The 21228-nt window shown below is 45.7% G+C and overlaps 2 protein-coding genes, 1 non-coding gene and 1 pseudogene across 5 annotated transcripts in view; 1 reads left to right on the top strand and 3 right to left on the bottom strand.

Moving 5' to 3' along the window:
- Positions 1–1797: 1797 nt before the first annotated feature.
- Positions 1798–2418, bottom strand: LOC124971112 (mitochondrial pyruvate carrier 2-like; annotated as a pseudogene).
- A 5981-nt stretch (positions 2419–8399) lies between these two features.
- Tada3 (transcriptional adaptor 3) lies at positions 8400–20329 on the bottom strand. Of its 2 annotated transcripts, none has more exons than XM_047534917.1 (9): positions 19821–20329; positions 18981–19228; positions 17406–17656; positions 17213–17318; positions 15069–15210; positions 14862–14965; positions 13236–13345; positions 12407–12592; positions 8400–8965 (listed from the first exon to the last, which is right to left on the bottom strand). In XM_047534917.1, the coding sequence occupies exons 2-9, from the start codon at positions 19185–19187 to the stop codon at positions 8773–8775; spliced, it is 1299 nt and encodes a 432-aa protein (XP_047390873.1). In that variant the 5' UTR covers positions 19188–19228; positions 19821–20329; the 3' UTR covers positions 8400–8772. The 2 variants fall into 2 exon arrangements, with proteins under 2 accessions (XP_047390873.1, XP_047390872.1); XM_047534916.1 differs by having other exon boundaries at positions 18981–19213; positions 19821–20328.
- On the bottom strand, positions 9488–9594 carry LOC124971257 (U6 spliceosomal RNA). Its single transcript, XR_007106312.1, has one exon. It is a non-coding gene; the product is annotated as a U6 spliceosomal RNA (small nuclear RNA).
- Positions 20138–21228, top strand: part of LOC124971118 (actin-related protein 2/3 complex subunit 4) — a 40213-nt gene continuing 39122 nt past the window's right edge. Inside the window, exons 1-2 of one of the 2 annotated variants that reach the window (XM_047534915.1) lie at positions 20138–20347; positions 20564–20724. In XM_047534915.1, the coding sequence (XP_047390871.1) occupies positions 20323–20347; positions 20564–20724 (186 nt within the window). In that variant the 5' untranslated portion in view covers positions 20138–20322. The remainder of the gene's footprint in view (positions 20348–20563; positions 20725–21228) is intronic. The other variant, XM_047534913.1, reaches the window with a different exon arrangement.

Below are 21228 nucleotides of genomic sequence, written 5' to 3'. Positions count from 1 at the left end.
TTTAAAAGCTGTAAGAAGTGAAATGGACTTAAATGTCATATCCATAATATATTTTCTGTCCTATTGAAACAGTGATGGCATATTAAAAGAAGTTTTGGAGTCAGAAACATCTGAGTTCAAAGGCCACCTCTACCTGGTACCGGCGGTGGGACATTGGGTAAGTCATTTCATTACTCAGAGCTTCTGTTTGCTCATCTGTAACATGGCATGGTCATGCCCCTAATTGTGCCTACTTTGTGGGGTTATTTTCAGGATGACACTATTTAGAAAGTTTCTTTCAACCACTAGGCTAGTTCCCTTGTTTCCACCAGGGTCCCCAGCACACATCTGGTACCTAGTAGGTGCTCAAGAAAAAAATGAGGCAGAAGGGAGGAATTTTCTTCTTTTTTGGACATCAGCTCTCCTAAGAAAGCTGCTTTTCAAATTATTTCTCCTTCCATTCTTGAATTGTTCTAGTTAAGTTCCAGATTTGGGGGTTCCATGCTGCCCTATTTTCTTACTGTAACAGGAGCAGCCTATCTTAGGAGTCTCTAATATTTACCAGATCTTGTCAGTTTTTCTTGGCTAACAAAGGCCTATTCCTGGGCAATTATTCTTGTGCTTTTCTCTGATCCTCAATCCATGTGCCTTTAATTTTGTTATGGTGGTGCTGGCAGGCTCGCACACTTGGGCTCTAGAGTTTAAGACCTGGCTTACAAAATGCACACACCACCTGCTATCTGATCTGGCCCTTCTTTCAGATCCCAGTTTCCTCAGCTGTAAAACGAGAGTCATGATATTGCTTGCTTTGACATAGGGCTGTCAGTTGCAGCAAATGAGTTAATTCATGTAACATGCTTGGCACCACCCTCAGAGGTTCCTTTAAACAATCATCCTCCCAGGGTTGTGTCTTAACAATATGTGCTGAGCTTACAACCAAGGTTGAGATAAGAAATCCTCTTGTGAGGAGCTGGAGGTGTAGCTCAGTGGTCAAGTGATCAAGTGCTTGCCTAGGGTTCTGGCCCTTTGTTTCATCCCAACACTGAAAAAAAAAAAAAAAAGGAAGAAAAAAGAAACCATCCCAGTAAACTCAATCTCCATTTGCAGAATATTTTTATATTTTTCAATATCTGATTCTGGGGTTCAAATGAGAAATTGTTGGAAATTGGCAGGAAAACTGGGAGATGCTGTTGCTTCTAGTATTAAACATTGAGGCCAGTTTTCCTTCCTTTCTTCTTTTTCTTTCTTTTTTCTTTTCTTTTCTTTCTTTCTTTCTTTCTTCCTCCCTCCCTTTCCCTCTCTCTCTCTCTCTCTCTCTCTCTCTCTCTCTCTCTCAATCTTTAAATTTGGTACTGGGGACTGTACCCAAGGGTGCTCTAGCACTGAGATATATACCCAATTATTTATATTTTTTATTTTGAGACAGGGTCTCTCTGAGTTTCTTAGGGGCCTGCTAAATTGGTGAGACTGGCCTTGAACTTGCTCTTGCTATCCTCCTGTCATAGCCTCCCGAATTGCTGGGATTACAGGTATGCACCACCACACCCTGCTAATGGGCTTAACTTTGTATTTTATAAAACTCATTGTAGGTATCTTTTTTTTTATTTTTGCGGTGCTGGGGATTTGAACCCAGGGCCTTATGCTTGCAAGGCAAACACTCTACCAACTGAGCTATATCCCCAGCCCTCATTGTGGGTATCTTTGATTATAGGCTTGCTTAAATCATTTTTTTTTTTTGTAAAGAAAGACTATTATTAAAATTCACTTTATTTTCTATGGAATCAAGCACTAGCTACCAGTTTCAGCAAGATTTTTGTGTGTGTGTGTGCCTTCCAAATGTTAGCACAGCTAGCAATGCCTTAAAATAATCAAATACTAAGCTAGGTCCCAGTGGTTATGTCCACATCTAGATTTAGGTGATCAGGAACTCTTATTTGATTGCTTTAGCTTTTAGTTCTTGGTTATACCTCCAAATGTGCAAGAGCTGAGAGGCTCCTGCTGCCCCCACGAAGAAATTAACAGCAAACAGACTCCAATTTTTTGGTATAATTACAAGTGAGTATCTTGACCAAATAAACCCTGTGCCCATCAAAACAGCAGATTGAGCTGTGCTGAGTTTTTCTGCAGGTCTGGCCATATCAGCAACCCAGCACACACCAACCACCATTTCATAATTGGAGCCCAGAAAAAAACTGTTCTGGGGCCTGCCGGGTGGTTGTACAGCGGCCGCAGCTTCTCCGGCAGCATCAGCTCCACCTTATCCAGGAGCCGGTGGTAGCTGGCCCGCAGGCCGCGGGCGCCGGCGACTGCCATCTCGTGCGCTCAGCGATCGCGGGCGGCGGGCTGGAGCGCCGCGTGTCCTGGTCTCCGGCTGGCGGCGAAAGGCAGCTCGTCACCTTCCCTGCCACGGAGCCTCGCGGCCGCCTCTGCCCGGAACGCCCTTCCCGCGGCTCTGCCCGCCCGGCGAACCGCCCAGGGCCCGCGCCCGGCGCAGGCGAAGGGGCTGCTTAAATCATTTTGAGAAAAAGGGAAAGAAAAAGAAAGGAAAAAGGAAGGGAAGGAAGCAGATAGAGTTTGAAAGGAGTGCTTGGCATACTACATGCCAATGGTATCAGCAAGGATATAAGTTTGGTTTCTCTGACAGACACCCCAAAATAATTGTGACTTAAATAAAATGGAAGTGTATAACAGCCTGGCCAGAAACAGTGCCAGGCTGACATGGTGACTACAAGATACAAGGGACCCTGACTGCCTCTTTTGGTTAGGATTGTCTCTGACCCTGTTTCAAGATGGTTGGTCACCATGTTTCATCCTACTTCAGTGGAAATGAGCACACAGAGAGCACAACCCTTGCACCCATGATCTCATAGTTATACACATCTCTTGCACCCTCTATTCACATATCATGATTAAAACTTAGGCCTATGTTCACAGTGAAGCTGGGGTAGTTAGTCTTTCAGAGGCACTTGTCTAACTTAAGATCAAGGCTTCAGTTACTATAGAAGAAAGACTTTTTTGGAGGACATCTACTGCAACCAGTTGTCTTTCTTTGCACACACCTGCACTCCCATCTCCCTGACTTGACTTTTATCCCCTTTAATCAGTCTACTAGAACAGTATGTTCTGATTCAGAGTGCTGTTACGGCACTACTCTGCTCACAAACCAGCCCTGGTTCCATAGTAGCTAGGAAAGTAAGTCTCAGACTTTAATGGACACCAGGAATCATGTGGACGGCATATTACTTTTAATTTTTAATTATTTATTTATTCATTCTTTGCAGTTTTAGGGATTAAACTCAAGGCCTCACAAATGCTATACTACTGAGCTGCATCTGTAGCCTATCATAATTCTTTTTTTTTGCGGAGGGGCAGGTACTGGGGATTGAACTCAGGGCACTTGACCACAGAACCATATCTCCAGTCCAATTTTGTATTTTGTTTAGAGACAGAGTCTCACTGAATTGCTTAGTACTCCACTTTTGCTGAGGCTGGCTTTGAACTCAAGATCTTCCTGCCTCAGCCTCCTGAGCTGCTGGGATTACAGTGTCAGGCTCCAGTCCATAATTCTTAATTTTTTTTTTTTTTTTTTTTTGAGGCAAGGTTTCACTGTGTTTCCCAAGCTCACTACACACTCCTGGGCTCACATGGTCCTTCTGCTTCAGCCTCCCAAGCAGGTGGAAGTGCAGCACCTGGCTTGGAGGTCATGCTGAAACAGATGGCTAGGTCCCATTCCCAGAGTTTCTGATTCTGAAGGTCTGGGGTCTTAGAATTTGCATTTTTATCAAGTTCCTAGGTAAAACTGTTTCAACTAATGCAGGGACCACACTTTAAGAACCACTGTCCTGGAGGAAGCCAGGCATGGTGGCACACACCTATGATCCCAGTGATTTAGGAGGTCGAGGCAAGATTGCAAGTTTGCGGTGAACCTCAGCAACTTTGCAAGACCCTGTCTAAAAGGGACTAAGGATGTAACTCAGTGGTAAAGCACCCCTGAATTCAACCCCTAGTACCAAAAAAAAAAAAAAAAAAAAAAAAAAATTGGCCTGGAGAATAAAGTCTATGCTCAGTCTGCTATCCAAAGCCTCTCCCAGCCTGGTCTCAACCTACTTTACAGCTTCATCTCTTATCCTTCCTCCCCCTCCACACACCCAGGGCTCCTCACACTGGTTTTCACCTCTCTCTAAACAGGCCAGCTGTTCACACCTCTGTGCCTTGCTGTTGCTTTTGTCTAGAATGTCATCTTCTGCCTGGCAACTTCCTTTCCACATCCTTCTGAGCCACTCTGGACTCTGATCTATTGTTAAGTCACTCTCTGCCCCAGGTCCCAGCAGACGTAGTGCCTTCTTCTATGATGGCTCTTGTTACCTTTGTTTTATTTTTATTTTTATTATTTTTTTAATTTTTTACAGACTTCATTCTGATTCATTGTACACAAATGGGATACATCATTTTGTTTCTATGGTTGTACATGATGTAGATTCACACCATTCGTGTAATCATACAAGTATATAGGGTAATGATGTCTCATTCCACCAATTTTTGTATCCCGCCTCCCTCTCATTTCCTTCTACATAATCTAAAGTTCCTCCATTCTTCTCTCACTCCCCCACCCCCATTATATATCATCATTCACTTAGCAGGGAAAATACTCAGCCTTTGGTTTTTTGGGATTGGCTTACTTAACTTAGCATGATATTCTCCAATTCCATCCATTTATTTGCAAATGCCATAATATTATTATTCTTTATGCTGAATAATATTTCATTGTGTGTATATACCACGGTTTCTTTATCCATTCATCTGTTAAAGGGCATCTAGGTTGGTTCTACAATCTAACTATTGTGAATTGAGCTGCTGTAAACATGGATGTGGCTGCATTACTGTAGTATGCTAATTTTAAGTCCTTTGGGGGTAAACTGAGGAGTGGGATAGCTGGGTCAATTTCAAGTTTTGTGAGGATTCTCCACACTGCTTTCCAAAGTGACTGCATCAATTTGCAACTCTACCAGCAATGTAAAAGTGTGCCTTTTGGGTGTGGAGAAAAAGTTACCTTTGTTTTCATTGTCTGTCCAGCATCTTCCTATCACCTGAGCCTTAGTCACTTCCATAGCTCTCAGCCATGTCAACAGTGTCACTGGGTGAGAGACAGAAGTCTGAAAGAGGAAATGGAGGCAAGTAGAGGGAGTCCGTAAGTGAATGGAATAACTGGGCAGTGAAGAGAACAAATGAGCCCTGAGTGAGGACATGAACCAGAAAGTTCCTGGCCCATGTGTAGTTCTCTCCATTGGGTCCTGAGCCCCAGACCAGGAAAGGAATATACTCCCTGACCCTGTTTCTCCAGAGTTCCAGCCATTATTTCCTTCTTAGCAGGAGTCAACTGAGAGGCAAAGTGTTCCCCCAGCACTCAGGAGCCAACACACACACACACACACACACACACACACACACACACACACTGTGACTCAGAAACCCTCTGCTTTTACTCCCCTTGGTGTTTTGTTTCTTTTCTTCTTTTTTCTTTTTCTTTTTCTTTTTTGGTACTGGGGATTGAACCAAGGGGTGCTTTATCACCAAGGTCCGCAGCCATTCTTATGTTTTATTTTAAGACAGGGTCTTGCTAAATTGAGGAGGCCAGCCTTGAACTTGCAACTTTTCTGTCATAGCCTCACATGCAGTTGGGATTACAGGCATATGCCACTGGGCTGGCTCCCCCTACTGTTTCTCAAAGTATGGCATTTGGGATTCTGGAGAAACACTGTTGTACATGGTGGCTACCTGCTAGGGCCAACACATGAAAGACTTTCCCTGCAAATTACTAATAAAGTGTCAGGATGATTTTATTCATTTATGTTTTTCAGAATGATTTTAAATTAAAATTTGAGACGAGTTACTGGAACTAATTTCCCCCTCTCCACAGGGAACCCATCTTCCTCCAAACCCCATAAGGGAGGCCCCTTTGACTCCAACTGTAAGAACTGTCAGGGACCAGGAACAGTGGCACACATCTGTAATCCCATCAACTCAGGAGTCTGAGGCAAAAGTGTCATAGGTTCGAGGCCAGTTTCAGCAGCTAAGTGAGACCCTGTCTCAAAATATAAATAAATAAATAAATAAATAAATAAATAAATAGTGCTGGGGATATAGCCCATCACGTAGAGTGCTTGCCTCTCAGGTTCGAGACACAGGTTCGAGTCCCTGGCACTGTTGGATTGTGGAAATCAAAAACAAACGAAAGAAACCAATAAATAAATAAATAAATAAATAAAACTGGGAATATTGCTCAATAGTTAAGCACCCCTGGGTTCAGCCATGAGGACAGAGAGAGAGAGAGAAATAACTTGCAGTTTTACAACTGATCCTTGAAAGTTTGGTCTTTTCCCTAGTGAGCCAAACCCATTCAGTCTTCTAACATTCTTCTTTCTATTTATAAGATCTACCTTCCTCTCCCTTACTATTCTATCCAATTATGGGACCTCTGCTCCCATCCCACCTCCTCCACAAAACCATTTCTGTTCCTGGAACTCTCTACCAATGATGCCTACCATACTTATGGTTTGGCCCAATGAATATGGAAATGAGTGGTTAATTAAGAGCAGAGGTGTCCACAAGTAAGTTTGCCATATATGGCTGCATAGCAGGTTGGGTGCTTCCAAGTGTAGGAAGTATTATTCATAGAGACTATAATGGGACTGGGGTCCCATTGAGTTATATACTGAAGAGACTCTACCACCAAGTCAAATGTCCTGATATTGAATCCTGACTCAACTACTCAGTTGGTTGACTAAGGCTCATTTTCCCTCTTCTGTGAATGGAATGGATATAATTAGTACCTGCCATATGGGGTAATTTGGAAGAGTAGGTAGTTGAACAAGTTTAGGCTAACACTTGGTATCTGGCTTACATTGACTGAGCACTTAATTTCATTTTAATTATAACTGATTTCTCATTGTTTTATGTATGGGTTTTTTTTCTCTGAAGTCTATGAGCAACTTGGGGACAATGAGTCACTCAAAAATTGTTGCTGCTTAGCCCTGCACCTAGAGGGAAGCAGGATCTCATGTTGTCCTCTCTCAGGACCCTATGCCATTTCTCTTTTTGTCAAAGTCCACTTTTACTTGTCAGGCATTTTTTAAAGTTATGGATGACACTTCAGAGCAAACTAGCTTAAGCTAAAAGCAGCTTTTGTGGGCTGATATGACTGGGAAGCCCAAGGGAGGATCCAGTGGCTTCAGGCATTGGCTGGATCCAGGCCTCTAGCTACATCATCAGGACTCTATTTCCTTCTCTATCTCTTGGCTCTGCTTCTCTGAGTTGACTTTATTCTCAGGCAGATTCTTTCACATGGCAGGAAAGCAGGACACTAGGTGGTCAAAGCTTATCATCTGTGGCTTACAATCCAGAAGGAAGGCATCCTTACAGGAATCTTAAGGAGGGCCCAAGTGGCCAGGTTGGGTTATGTGGCCATTCCCTGAGCCAACTACTGACCAGAGGGATGGGGTGCTGTGATTGACCAAGCTGGGGTCATGCATCCACCCTGTTTGACAGCAACAGTTAACACAATAACCATATGCAAAAGGGAAGGGATATTTATCCAGCAGAAAGCAAGCTTTCATCTTCCTTACAGCTCAGTGCATGTACTACTTCCTCAGGGAATCTTCTCCTCCCCTCTGCCTTTTATGAACCTCAGCTTTACCACAGTAAATTGCAAATTATTTTGACTCTCCCTCAGACTAGTCTGAGAACTTGAGGCAGGGATGAGAGCTTATTTATCTGTGTTCCTCCAGCCTAGCTTCTTCCCCAGGCTGAGTTGCTACTGGTGGCCTCTCTACCATTTACTACCCGCTCCCTACTCAAAGGCGTTGGGTTCCACCCTTTGCCCCCACGGCTCAGGCATAGTTAAGAGTCATCCCTTGTTAAGGGAATGTTCCAGCAACAGGAATGTGGCACCTAGTTTGAGTGGCTGAGACACAGATACCTGAGAAAGGGCTTTTTGCCCTTTTTGAGTGGGCCCTGGGAGCCAGCTAGCTCCTGCTCTCTCCAGTGCTGGACATAAATGAGGAAGAATTTGGCCACAGATGCCATGGCTGGCCACCCAACAGCTGGCAGGGTACCCACCTGAAGAGGAAAGCTGACACAATGGAGGGCAGTGTGATGACAACTGAAGAACCTACCCTTGGTGGCCCTGGCGAGTTGTTGAACTGGCCCATCCTGAAGTCAACTCTGCCCCAGAACTGCCAGGAGCCATGCCATGTTTCTGGGGTATTTTGTTACCTGCAGCAACAAATGCCCTCAGGAAGGTCTCCCTAACTGAATACCCTGGTGAGTGGTCCAGGGTGAACCACAAAGTGTGCCCTTCGGGACCCCTGCCACCCAGACCAGTTCCTTCCCACTTTACAGTCACAGGACTCAAAACACCTAGATGTTTTTGGTAATTTTTTTTTTTTTTTTTTTAAAAACCACAGCAGTCACTTTATTCTTAAGTTTGCACTTTACAAAACCACAAGGGAAAAGTTCTTGATGGGGGAAGGGAGTGGGGGATGGTGAAGAGGGAAAAGAGGGAGACCCAGAAACTAAGCCCTGCCCCTATGCTGGGGACCAAGCAGAGACAGGGCCCCAGGACAGCCCAGCAGGGCCTCCTGCATCCTGGCTATAGAGAGCTAGGCCTAAAGACCTCAGAAGAGGGCTGTAGTCCTCTAGAGACTGTCACCATTTGATGGGCAACCACAGGCCAAGGCTTCTGCACCCAAAGAAGTGGACCTGCCCCAGACCACAGCAGACCACCTGAAGCAAGGGCTACCCATCAAGCAGCTTCAGGATGCTCTCACGTTCCTTCAGGGTCTTCCAGGCCTGGTCCTTTTCCTTCTTGGTGGGGGTCCGCTTCTTCTGCCGGGCAGCCATGATCTTGCGAAAGGCATCCATGACCTCATTGTCTGCCATGCGGACCCGCTGCCTTAGCTCCTGGCGGCTCACCTCCTCCTTTGCCAACCTGTGGAGAACATGTGCCACACTCAGCCCACCTCCAGAATGTGGCCCCTCCTTCCAGACTCAGGCCACCATCCCAGGCTGGTAGTCCTATGGCATGGTTTCACACAACCATGACCAAAGTGCAAAGTTAATGAGCCACACTTACATGGTACTATGTACTCACCCCTATTTTAAGCTCCTGAAAAAATACATTGATCATGGGGGAGGCTGTGCATATGTGAGGCAGAAGGTATATGGAAATATCTCTGTACCTTCCTCTCAATTTGGTTGTGAACTTAAAACTGCTCTAAAAAATATATAAACACACATACTTTGATTAATCCCTATAATAATCCTGTAAAATAAGTATTAGTATTCTCATGTTATCATTGAGGATACTGAGGCTCAAGAAAGATAAGAAATGCCCCAAGATCCCACACTTAGTGAGGGAGATTTGGAGTAGGCTGGCTCCAAACTCTTTATTTTCTTTCTTTCTTTTTTTTTTTTTTTTAATATATAATTATGAGCCCTCTGAAAGGCTACACAAAATATGGAACGCTTCACGAATTTGCGTGTCATCCTTGCGCAGGGGCCATGCTAATCTTCTCTGTATCGTTCCAATTTTAGTATATGTGCTGCCGAAGCGAGCACTCTTTATTTTCTTAGTTATTGATGGACCTTTATTTCATTTAGTAATTTATATGTGGTGCTGAGGATTTAATCCAGTACTTCACACATGCTAGGCAAGCACTCTACCACTGAGTCACAACCCCAGCCCTCTAAACTTTTTTGTTTTTTAAAATTGTATTTATTCTGCTGGGTGTGGTAGTACACATCTGTAATCCCAGCAATTAGGGAGGCTGAGGAAAGAGGATCACAAGCAACTTGGTGAGGTTCTAAGCAATTTAGTGAGACCCTATCTCAAAATAAAAAATAAAAAGGAGTGGGGATGTAGCTCAGTGGTAAAATGTGCCTGGGTTCAATCCCCCAAAATTTAAAAAATTATTCTCACTTATTTTGGGGGTTCCAGGGATTGAATACAGGGGCAGTCTACCATTCGGCTACATCCCCATCCCTTTTTTAAAAATTTGAGACAGGGTCTTGCTAAGTTGCCCATGTTGCCCTTGAACTTGTGATCCTCCTATTTTAGCCTTCCATGTTACTGGGATTATAGGCAGGTGCCACCTCACCCAGCTCCAAACTGTTTTTAAACAATACTGTTTAAAAAGTGTTCTGGTGCTAGTCGGAGATCTGTTTACTTTGGCATCCACATTCCACAGCAGCCTGAGGCCCACAGGAGTTAGGGAGTGCCCAATCAGTCCCTCTGAATAAGATCTGACTTACGAATTCCATTGACGGTGGAGTTGAAGGTCACTTAAGAGATCTAGTCCAACCTGTTACTCTTCCAGAAGGGAAGCCTGCTGTATGGGTAGGGAGTATCTTGTTTAAGTCCCTGAAGTTGGTCTGTAGCAGGGCTCAGGGCTTTCTCTGGCCTTCTTATAGTCCTGAGCTAACTCTCCACTGCGCATTACTTCCGTAACTACACATGCCACTCTCTCTCTTCTATCTCTTTCTCCCCTTCCCTCTTTGCCTCTTTCATTTGTATTTCCTTTTCTTGCCTTGAGAAGGAACAGGAACTAGAAAGAGGCCTGGATTCAGCCTTGGGCTCTAATCTCAGCTTGGCTGTTTAATGGCTGTGTGACCTTCAACAAAGCATTTCATTTCACTGGGCCTTTATTTCCTTATCTGATGAATAGGGAAAATACTACCACTGTGCAGCTAAAGAACAAGTTCTAAAACACTGGTCACTTTCAGGTGACAGATCAATAAAAATCATAGATATTCAACAAAATGTTAACAGTTGATTAACTTAAGTGGAGAGTATGTTGGTATGAATTATATTATTCTTTCTGATTTTCTCTCTGAATGAAGTTTTTCATAACATGAACTAAAACCATGAGGAAAAAAAAAAAAGAAAAGAAGGTGAGGGCTAGAGATAGCTCAGTGGTAGAGTGCTTGCCTAATGTATGTGAGGCCCTGAGTTCAAACCTCAGCACTGCACACACACAAACCCACACCAAAAAGCAGCTGAAAAGACTTTAAAAAATAAAAAAAAATGTGATTAACACTACTGAATTGTACACTTAAAAATGATTAAAAGTATGGCTGGGATTGTGGCTTAGAGGTAGAAAACTTACCTAGCATGTGTGAGGCATTGAGTTTGATTCTCAGTGCCTCATACAAATAAATAAAGGTTCATCAACAACTAATAAAAATATTTTTAAAAAAATGATTAAAAGTGCTAGATGTGGTGGTAATCCAGGTGTAATCCCAGCTACTCAGAAGGCTGAGGCAGGGGAATCTTAAGTTCTAGGCTGGCCTGGGGCACTTAGTGAAGCCCTGTTTCAAAATTTAAAAAGGACCTGGGATGCAGCCCAGTGATAAAAATGTCCTTGGATTCAGTCCCCAGTATCATACACACACATAAAAGGTCTCAAGAGTGTTAACGTTTTATATTAAATTTTCACAATTAAAAGCTCAATTCAGGGCTGGGGATGTAGCTCAGTTGGTATCAGTTGGTAGAGTGCTTGTCTTGCATGTACAAGGCCCTGGGTTCGATCCCCAGCACCACCAAAAAAAAAAAAAAAAAAAAAAGCTCAATTCAGCTGGGCATGGTGGCACACACCTGTGTAATTCCAGCAACTCAGGAGGCTGAGGCAGGAGGATCACCTTTCAAAGCCAGCCTCAGCATCTTAGGCCCTAAGCAACTTGGTGAGACCTCTTCTCAAAATAAAAAATAAAAAATAAAAAAGGGTTGGGGGGCACTAGGGTTATAGCTTAGTGGTAGAACGATTACCTAGCAGGTGTGAGGCCCTAGGTTTGATTCTCAGCACTGCATATAAATAAATAAAATAAAGGTCCATCAACAACTTAAAAAAAAAAAAAGGGTTGGGATCTAGCTCAATAGTTAAGCCCTCTGGGTTCTATCTCCAGTACCAAAAAACAAAACAAAACAAAAAACCCTCAAAACACCAGACACAGTAGTGCATGCCTGTAATCCCAGTGACTCAGAGGGCTGAGGCAGGAGAATCACAAATCTGAGGTCAGCCCCAGTAACTTAGTGAGAACCTTCTCAAAGTAAGAAAATAAAAAGGCTAGAAATGTAGTGCAGTGGTAGAGCAGCCCGAGGTTTAATTCCCCAGTATCACGAAACTAAACAAAAAAACCTCCAATCAATCACAGGGGCCTGAGCCTTAGTCCTATGGAATGAGAAGCCACCTGAGGCATAACCAGAGGGGTGTAGCCAGGACTAATATTTTTTTCAAAACTCTCCTGGAGATGGAGGCTCAACCAGGTTTGAGAAGCCTGTCTCCTGTCTAAAGCCCTGGGAGGTGACCAGCAGTGGCCTGAGGCCTCCTTGGCCAGCCCCTGGACCATGCCTCCTGTCTACACTCACACTCACCTCAGCAGGTCGTGCTTCTTGGTGCGGTTGTGGGCACTGAGTGCCTTCAGTTCAGCCTGTCGTTTCCGCAGCTCAGCAAGGACCTCATCCTCCGAGTCTTCTGCAGGGCGGTCCTCAGACTCCAGAAGGCCCTGGGCAATCAGCTCTTCCTTGATGCGGCTCTCCAGGGACTTGGTATGCGGCACACTGTGGAGCAAGATGGGTTCCCTCAGTCTCCAGAAAACAGCCCCTCAGCTCTAGGGTTATCTTGGAGGGGGTCTACTCAGAGGTTCCCAGGGTTTCCCAAGGTCAGGGGACCCCCTCCATATACAAATATAGCATACACAGACACACATATATACATACACATTTTCCAGATTTTGCTATACATTAATTATAATTTTTCCTATATATTATTCCAGGTTTTTTCCCCTATGTGTATATATTTAAATATACTTTAAGTAAAAATAGGATTATACTATCCATACTGGGCTACAATGAATAGTTTCACTATTTGTTACTCTACTGTTTATATGCTTTTTTGTCAATTAAGTATTTTCTTTAATATGATTAATAGTTGAAGTTACTTAATCATATGGAGGTATGACAATTGAGCCAACAAATCCCCTTCAATTGGGTATGCAGGTTATTCACACTATAAGCAGTATGAATGAGCCTGTATTCAGCCTGTGGCAGAAATGCTGGGCCAGCACTCATGAGTGAGAGTTCTACTGGGCTTTACTAGACTCCTCAGCCTTGCTGTAAATGCATACCACCCCATGTCAAGATGGAGAGAAGCCAAAAGTCAAGCAGGGGCCAGGCTGTGAGGTGCAGATGAAATGCCACTCACCTGAAGGGCTTGTTCTGATTTCGGGGAGAGGTGCTTGCCCCGTCAGCCCCTGATTCTTTCCCAGACATGTCAGGAATAGGAGAGTCCTCCATAGGGGAAATAATATTTTCCTGGAAGAACACAGAAATAGGGTGGAAGGAGAAAGATTTGTAGTATTTCGGTTTCCTACTCCTGTCTGATCCATACAGACAAGCCTTCATGGGCCAGAAATACCCTTTCATCTTTCCCATTCCACCTCTTCTGGGAAGCCTTACCAAAAAACTTTGATCATTCTAGAAATTCCTTTTTGAGGGGTGGTTACTGATACCAAAAAGAGGAAACACAGAATAATAATGGTGATACTCAACAACAGTAATGGGAGTAGGTAAGATTGATTAAGCTTTTGCAAGGAACCCCACGCTGTGTAACACATGTGTGGCAGAGGTGCTTGCTGACCCAACTCTGTGCTCGCCTTTCTTCCACAGTAGCTGGGCTACAACTTCATTTCCTAAGCTCCCTTATAGTCAGGTGTGGTCATGGGACAAATTCTCTCCAGGGAAAAATAATCGAGAGATGTCACAGCTAGTTATGACCCAAGAGCTTAGTGGTGTACACCTGTGATCCCAGTGACTCAGGAGGCTGAGGCAGGAGGATCACAAATTTGAGGTCAGCCTCAGCAACTTAGCAAGGCCCTAAGCAATTTAGTGAGACCCTGTTTCAAAATAAATAAAAAGGACTGGGGATGTAGCTCAGAACCTGGGTTCAATCCTTAGAACCAACCAAACACACACTTCTTCATGTTCAATTTCTGTGGGACTGAAGTAGTAATCTCACCTAGAATGATCTTCTGCAGAGTGCAGAGCCCCCATCAGCTGGCATCTGTCTTGATGGTGCAGGGCTGAGACCTTCCCCTACCTCTAACTTCTTGAACCTGGAACATGTGCCCCAGACTGTTATATCAGAGAGAAATAAATTATTGCCTTTGAGCCAAGAGAAGAAACTGAGGCTCAATGAGGTGAGAGGGTGTGCCCAAGGTCAGGCAGTGGGTATCAAGACAAAAACCCTGAGGTAAGGGTTTGAATCCTACCTTTGTCTGTTAGCCGTGTGATCTTAAGTAAACAGTTGCCTTTTCTGAACCTCAGTTTTCTCACATGTAACATGGAGTTAATCACTGTCCTTGCTTCTATGAGATGTGTGGAAAGCCACACAGCACTCAGCCCTTTGCCACAGCAAAAGAGGCTGTGAAGGAGAAGCTATCTTTGGAGGAGGTCAGAGACTGGGAAGGATGTGAGAGTAGTTTCTAGGATGTAGTAATGTTTTATTTTGTGATCTCCAGGCGGTAATACAAGCTCATCTGTGAAAATTTATAAAGCTGATAAACATAAAGCTCCTTCTCTTTTTTTAAATTTTTTTATTTTTTATACAAGGGATCGAACCCAGGGGCACTTTACCACAGAGTCACATCCCAGCCCCTTTTATTTTTTATTTTGAGACAGGGTCTTGCTAAGTTGCTCAGGGTTTCACTAAGTTACTGAGGCTGACCTCATATTTGCCATCCTCCTGCCTCAGCCTCCCAAGTCACCACACTGGCTAAAGCATTTTTTAAAAAAAGGAAATGTGGTTCCTGTTTTGAGTTGGCATGCTCACCTCCACTAGGGCCTGCAGGAGGCGCTGTGTCAGGGCGCCAAAGGGGCACCCATCTTCTGGCTGTTCATGCTGGGCCTCTGACTTCTTCAACAGGGCATCCACATCTGAGGTCGGCAGAGTAGAAGAGGACAGGTGGGCTGAAGCTGGAAACTCAAGTCCTTGCCTGGGGTGGGACCGGGAGGAAGGGGCAGGGAGGTGGGGACCTACCTTTAGTGTCTAGTTCAGTCAGTGGCCCCATGAGGCCTTTCTTCTTATCAGCAACAGCTGCTGCCCGGGCCCCATCCTTCTGCTCCTCCAGCAGGTCCTCCTGGGCCCAGCGCTGGGAGTAATGCTTCCCCAGGGGTGGGATCTGTGGGAGACATGCCATTTAGCCTTGAGGGTAAACAGTGGCCAGCCATGTCTAGAGTGTGGAGAGTTCTGCTTGCACTTGACATTGCTAATAAGCTTTCTATTCACTCTCTCTTTGGCTCATTTATTTTTACTGTCTCCCAAGTCCCTAGTCCAGGGCCATAGCTGGTGCCACATACAGGTGAAAGAGACAAAGGAGATAAAATCTCTACACTCACATTTTAGACAGGTACATAAAGAGCCAAAACACAGCCGGGCACAGTGGTGTACACCTGTAATCCCAGTAATTTGGGAAGCTGAGATAGGAGGTTTCCAAGTTTAAGGCCAGCCTCAGCCAAGAACCTTGGCAACTCAGGGAGACCCTGTCTCAAAATAAAAAATAAAAAGGGCCAGGGATGTAGCTTAGTGGTAAAGTGCCCCTGGGTTCAATCCCTAGTACCACAAACATGAAAATACAAAACCAAAACACATGCAGAAGCTTATCTGAAACAATTTCCCAGATATAAAGTCCAAAATATTATGGCATATGGACTGTCTCAGTCACAACTATTGCCTCTATAGAGAACTAGGAGCCTCTGGGTGAAAGCAAATTATCTTTTGTGTTGCTTGAGCTTACTACTGCCTATATGGATTGCTTTTTCAAGTAATTTGGTGGCTGTTTTGTCTTGTGGCTGTGTATTGATCATAGACCCTCTCACAAGCTAAGCATGGGCTCTGACATTGAGCTAGAGCCTGTCCTCAAATATTTAAAAAAATCAGATATGTGAAATTAAAGAGGTAGATCCAAGATATTGTGGTAGTACAAATGTGAGAACGTTCTGCTGTGAAATGTGAAGTCACTTTGGTGGTAGTAACATGAGATCAGGGCCTTGAAGGAAGAGTCAGTCCCTCAAGGGGAGAAGAACTTATATACAGGCTCAGAGACCTACAGTGATGGCAAGGTACTTAGTGGGGATGGTGAATACAGCAAGGAAAAGGGATGTGGCCAAGAGAGGGGAACTGGGGCCGTGACACCATGAACTAAGACACTTGAACTCAATCCTGTGGATAACAGCTGCCAGTGCAGGCCTGGAAGCAGGCCCATGTCATAAGCACATTTGATCGTGGCAGGTGAGCTATTGTAGAGGACCCCCTGCCCCTAGTTCTTTTCCACATTTTCTTTAATGAAGCATGCTTTTATTTTCATTGTAGAAAAATTAACTTTTTTAAGGCGGGCATAGTAGTGCATGTCTATAGTTCCCAGCCACTGAGGACGATGAGGCAGGAGGATTGCTTGAGCCCAGGGATAAAGGCCAGCCTCAAAAATATAGTGAGATTTGTCTCTTAAAAAATTATTTTGAGTGTGGTGGCAAAAACCTGGAAATAAGCCTCAGGGAACTGAGGCAGGAGGATCATAAGTTTAAGGCCAGTGTGGCCAAGTTAGCAGGATCCTGTCTCAAAATAAATTAAAAAAGGGGGGGGGGCTGGAGATATAGCTTATTGGAAAAGCACCCTTTGGTTTGATCCCCAGTATCACTCTCTCTGTCACTCACACACACACACACAAAATTAATTTTCATCCATTAAAGTAAATTCAGGAGTCTGAGGCAGGAATTTTGCAAATTTAAGGTCAGCCTCAGGTACATAGTGAGACCCTATTTGAAAGTAAAAAATAAAAAGGGCTATGGCTTGGTGGTTCAATCCCTGGTACCCACCCCACAAAAAGAAGCTCTTTGTATAAAAGGTGAAGGCCTGAACCAAAGCAGAGGGGATAGAGATGAAGGGACAAGAACGGACTTCACTGATGTAGCTGCCTGAGGTTGTGGTGCCATCTGTCTGGGGTCCAGGGAAGGTGGTGCAAGAAGAAAGCTGAGTTTGAGCTTGGAGTCTGGACAGGCTAACAAGGCAGACAGGAGGCTGGCAGGGTGAGGAAAGGCAGATGATACATGGCTTTGTGGTCTGATTCTGAGGCACCTCAGAGCCTCTTGTTCTCCTCCTTGTCTGTGTAGGACCGGCATTTCTACCTTGTAATGTTCAGCTTCATCTTCTGGGGGTTTCAGGAGTTCCTCCAATGTGCGTACCTCCTCACTGGTTATATCAGCACAGTAGGGCTCCACAGAAGCCCAGAACCTGTAGGGAGAAGTAGATCCTGAGTGAATACCCTTGTATTCTGGGCCTCAGTCTGGGGCCCTCCCACTACGTTCTCTGGCCCAGAACCTGTTGGGGGCGTCATTCTTGGGGATCCGTGGCACGTCGATTGGATCATCAGTAAATTCATATTCTTGGATCTTGGGCTGAACATTTTTGGATTTGGGTCGGCCAGGGCCAGGGCCTGGCCCATGTCCTGCCTTCCCTTCCAGTTTCTGTTTCTTGGGCTTCCCATGTTTTGGGGGAGCTCCAAGCTCATGGTCTCGACCCAGCTTCAGGAATCGTCGGTCACCTTTCTTATCCTGCCAGTCAGTAAGGATCTGAAATTTAAAGATGTCACTGAGAAGGAGGGAAGACACAAGACAACTCTTTTTTTTCCAATGAATAAATTAGGATCTGGAAATTCAAGGAGGCTCCAAGATCTTTCCCTATCACCCTTTTGCTTAAACTAACTCAGTTTTCACAGGATTTTATTCACATACTTCTCACATATTTGTCTGTAGTCTGATTCACCTATGTATCACCCAAGCTAGTCAAAACAGAAGAAAAGTCAAATAAATGATCATACTCCAGTGTGTGTCAGCCCTGGCACTTTGCACTTCCACTGGAGACCCAATTGTGTTGATTTATCATACTGGAAAAGCAGTATACCTTCTTTCTCTCTCTCTCTCTCTCTCTCTTTTTTGGGGGGGGCGGGTTACCGGGGATTGAATTTAGGGGCACTAAGCCCCTGAGCCACATTCCCAGCCCTATTTTGTATTTTATTTAGAGACAGGGTCTCACTGAGTTGCTTAGCGCCTCACTTTTGCTGGGCTTGTTTTGAACTTGCAATCCTCCTGCCTCAGCCTCCCGAGCTGCTGAGATTACAGGCATGGGCCACTGTGCCCAGCTGTACCTTGTCTTTTTTTGTGTGTGTGGTGTTGGGGATTGAACTCAGGGCCTTGTGCATGCAAGGCAAGCACTCTACCAACTGAGCCATAGCCCCAGTCCTGTACCTTGTCTCTTGACTGGGCTAAAAGTTACCTGAGACCAGGAAATTTATCATAACCATCTGTATTCCCCAAGATCCAGCATGGTGCCTAGCACTTGGAACTGGAGACAGTTAATATGCACTGAATAAAAATAGTTATAGTAGTAGCTATAAATAACATTTGTAATGTTTACTTAGTGTCAGACACTGGGCTGAGCCCTTGCAAAAATTCTTTTAACCCTCACAAAAGATCTTCTATTGTTCAGCCCACTTTGCTGACAAGCTCAAAGATAGGAGCTAACTTTCTCAAAGTTACATTTGTAGCAAACACCAATACTAACGAGTGCTTAGGCAAGGGTCCAAATCTAGATCTCCCCATTCCATTACTTGGCAAACTCCCTGATGGCAAAATGGTTCTAATTTATCTCCCTTTACTGACTAGCACAGGACACAAAACATAATGGTGGGTGGGATCAATAAAAGCTTAGTGAATGAGAACAAATGTAATTTATAAGGATTATGAACATTTAAGTGCGTTTAATGTGTCACATGAGCCATTTGTGTATCTCTCTTCCCATCGGTCCTTTGGCCTCAGCACATGAAGCTAACCTAATGAGCCACCCCATAACTTGACCCAGTTCATTTCTGGTGATGTCCCCTCTGTGGGGTATCACCTGGGTTTCAGCCTCGAGCACACGCAGGCGCCGGCTAGCAGAGGACAGCAGGGTCTCAAGCTCCAGTTGCAGAGTGTCCAGCTCCTCAATGCCAATGCCATCATCTTCTGAGCGGGCTAGCACTGCTGTGTAGCGAGGACACACCTTCAAGTGGTCCACAGATTTGAAGTCATGGAACTGCAATGGGCAGTCCTTTAGCTCACTCATGGCCCAAGAGATGTAACCCTGTGGAGCTGGAGAAGAAAGGGCTGTTGATGGGAGACAGTGGCATGAGAAAAACTCAAAAGGCTTCTTCCATGGGGGAGTCTCAACAAGAAAGCCAGGCTTCATCCTTACAAGACTGATGATGGCACAGCTCCTACTTACAGAGTACCTACCATGCACAAAGCTAGGTGCAGAATTTATCTCACTGAATCCCTCGCCCACCCCCATAAGGAGGTGATCTCCTTTGCACCAAGAAAGAAACTGAGACTCTGAAAGGATGAGGACATGCTTAGCCTTCCAAAACTCAATTTGACCCCAGGTAGCTCCTGAGTGTGCAGTCACTGTGCCCTGTCCTCCTGAGCCTCTGAGTTTCAACCACCCGCCTCCTTACAATGTTCTCTGTGCCTCCCAGCCTCTCCTTGTTTCAACCCATTCCTCCTTTTCCCCTTTCTATGCCACCATGGGTGGTCTGGAACTCAGACTGGTTCAAGCCTATTTTCTACTTATGTGCCCCTGAACATGTTATTTAAACTGAATCTCAGTTTTTCCATATGCGAAATAGGGACAAAACAAGAGGTCTCTGTTTTCCCCCATAAAAGTATGAATCTGTAAAATGGGGACAACAACAGTACCTACCTCCCTGGGATGTGCTGAGGATTATGAGATGATGCTCGTCAAGAGCCCAGTTCAGTGCCTGGCACCGAAGAAGTGGGACTGCTTAATGGCTGCCCCACCCGTGGGTCGCCTCAACGTCCCGCCTCCAGCTTCCCAGTCCTCTAGGGAGCCCCTAACGCAGCCCCCGCCCCCTCTACCTTCTCTCCGCGGCCTCCCACGGCCACCGGGCCGCAGGAGGGGGCGGGGAGCTGTGGTCTAGCTCAGCGACCGCCCCGGAACTGGCTATGGGCGGAACCCTGTAGTTGACGCGGGGGCGGGGAGAGGACTAGGGTGAGCCCACTGAGGCCTGAGGGGGTTGGGGTGCGGGCCGCAAGCTAGCCCGCGAAAGGCGCGCGTGCTAGGCCTCCGGGGTACCCTTGGGAACAACCGGAGGCCGGGGGCGGGGCTCGGCAGCCAGGATCTCCGCGCGGCAGTTAGCCCTGCGGAGTCCCAGGGGCTGCATATAGGAGGGGCCGCAGAAAGGATGGGGGCGCAGCACCGGAAGAAACGTAAGCTCCTCCGCCTCGGCTTGTCCTAATTTGGTGCCCATCTTAAGGTCGGGCTGTACTATTGCATGACAGGGGGAAGGTTACGGGAAAATATGGCCAAAGGGTCGAAAGCACAAGGGAGAGATGCGTGGGTAGCGGGAGAAATTTGAGTACTAATTTGGAGCTTCAGGACTTTAAAGATACCATGATAGTCTCGGCGTGAAAAATTTCATGAAGGTCCAACATTCCTACACTCTCCCTGCCCCGTTCGGAAAACAAGATGGTGCCGCCCGGAAGTCCGGGCGGAGACTGCGGCTGCGCTGCTCGCGAAAGGGCAGGCGTCGCGGGACCGGCCACTTCCGTACTTCCGCTTTCCGGCCCAGCCAGCGCCCGCGATGGTGAGAGAGCCGGGCCCCTCGCCAGGGACCCCCTCAATTCTGTCTCAAGGCAGCGGGTTTAGGGGAGATGCTACTTTGCTACGGTGACCTGGGGCCGAGGGGTGCCAGAGAATGTGGGGGCACCATGAGGGTTGGAGAAAGGGTGGGGCGCGGGCCAAAGTGAGGAAGGGGCGAGCTGGGGAACTGGCTGGTAAGAAGCAGGCCTCACGGATCTTGGTGGGGCATGCAAGGCAAGTACAGAATATTCCTGAAGCATGGAGGAAGCCGGAAGTGGGGCCTCCTAGGCTTGTGGTAGTTAGTGCCTGAAGGCCCATAGTAGGCCCAATAGCTTGTCTTAAGGCCGCCGAAGTATGTAGAAGGGCCACTTCCTAGTCCAGAGTAGAGCTTCAGTGAGTACACTCCCTCGTCCTTTCCTTTCTTATTGACCCCTCTGTTTTATCGAGTCAGGTGCCCACTTTTCCTAGTCCTCCGGTGGGTACCTACAGCCTTGCTTCTATCCCCGTG

The sequence above is a fragment of the Sciurus carolinensis genome, chromosome 19, assembly GCF_902686445.1.
Source record: "Sciurus carolinensis chromosome 19, mSciCar1.2, whole genome shotgun sequence".
Classification (NCBI taxonomy): Eukaryota; Metazoa; Chordata; class Mammalia; order Rodentia; family Sciuridae; genus Sciurus; species Sciurus carolinensis.
This window is presented reverse-complemented; position numbering and strand designations above follow the sequence as displayed.

Bases quoted from the DNA above. Each gene is read 5' to 3' on its own strand.
- Tada3 (XM_047534917.1), bottom strand. From the start codon at position 19,187: ATGAGTGAGCTAAAGGACTGCCCATTGCAGTTCCATGACTTCAAATCT. The intron at 17,319-17,405 runs GTTCTGGGCCAG...TTCTCCCTACAG, and splicing joins AAGAATGACGCCCCCAACAG to GTTCTGGGCTTCTGTGGAGC. The intron at 14,966-15,068 runs GTAGGTCCCCAC...TGCCGACCTCAG, and splicing joins GACTGAACTAGACACTAAAG to ATGTGGATGCCCTGTTGAAG.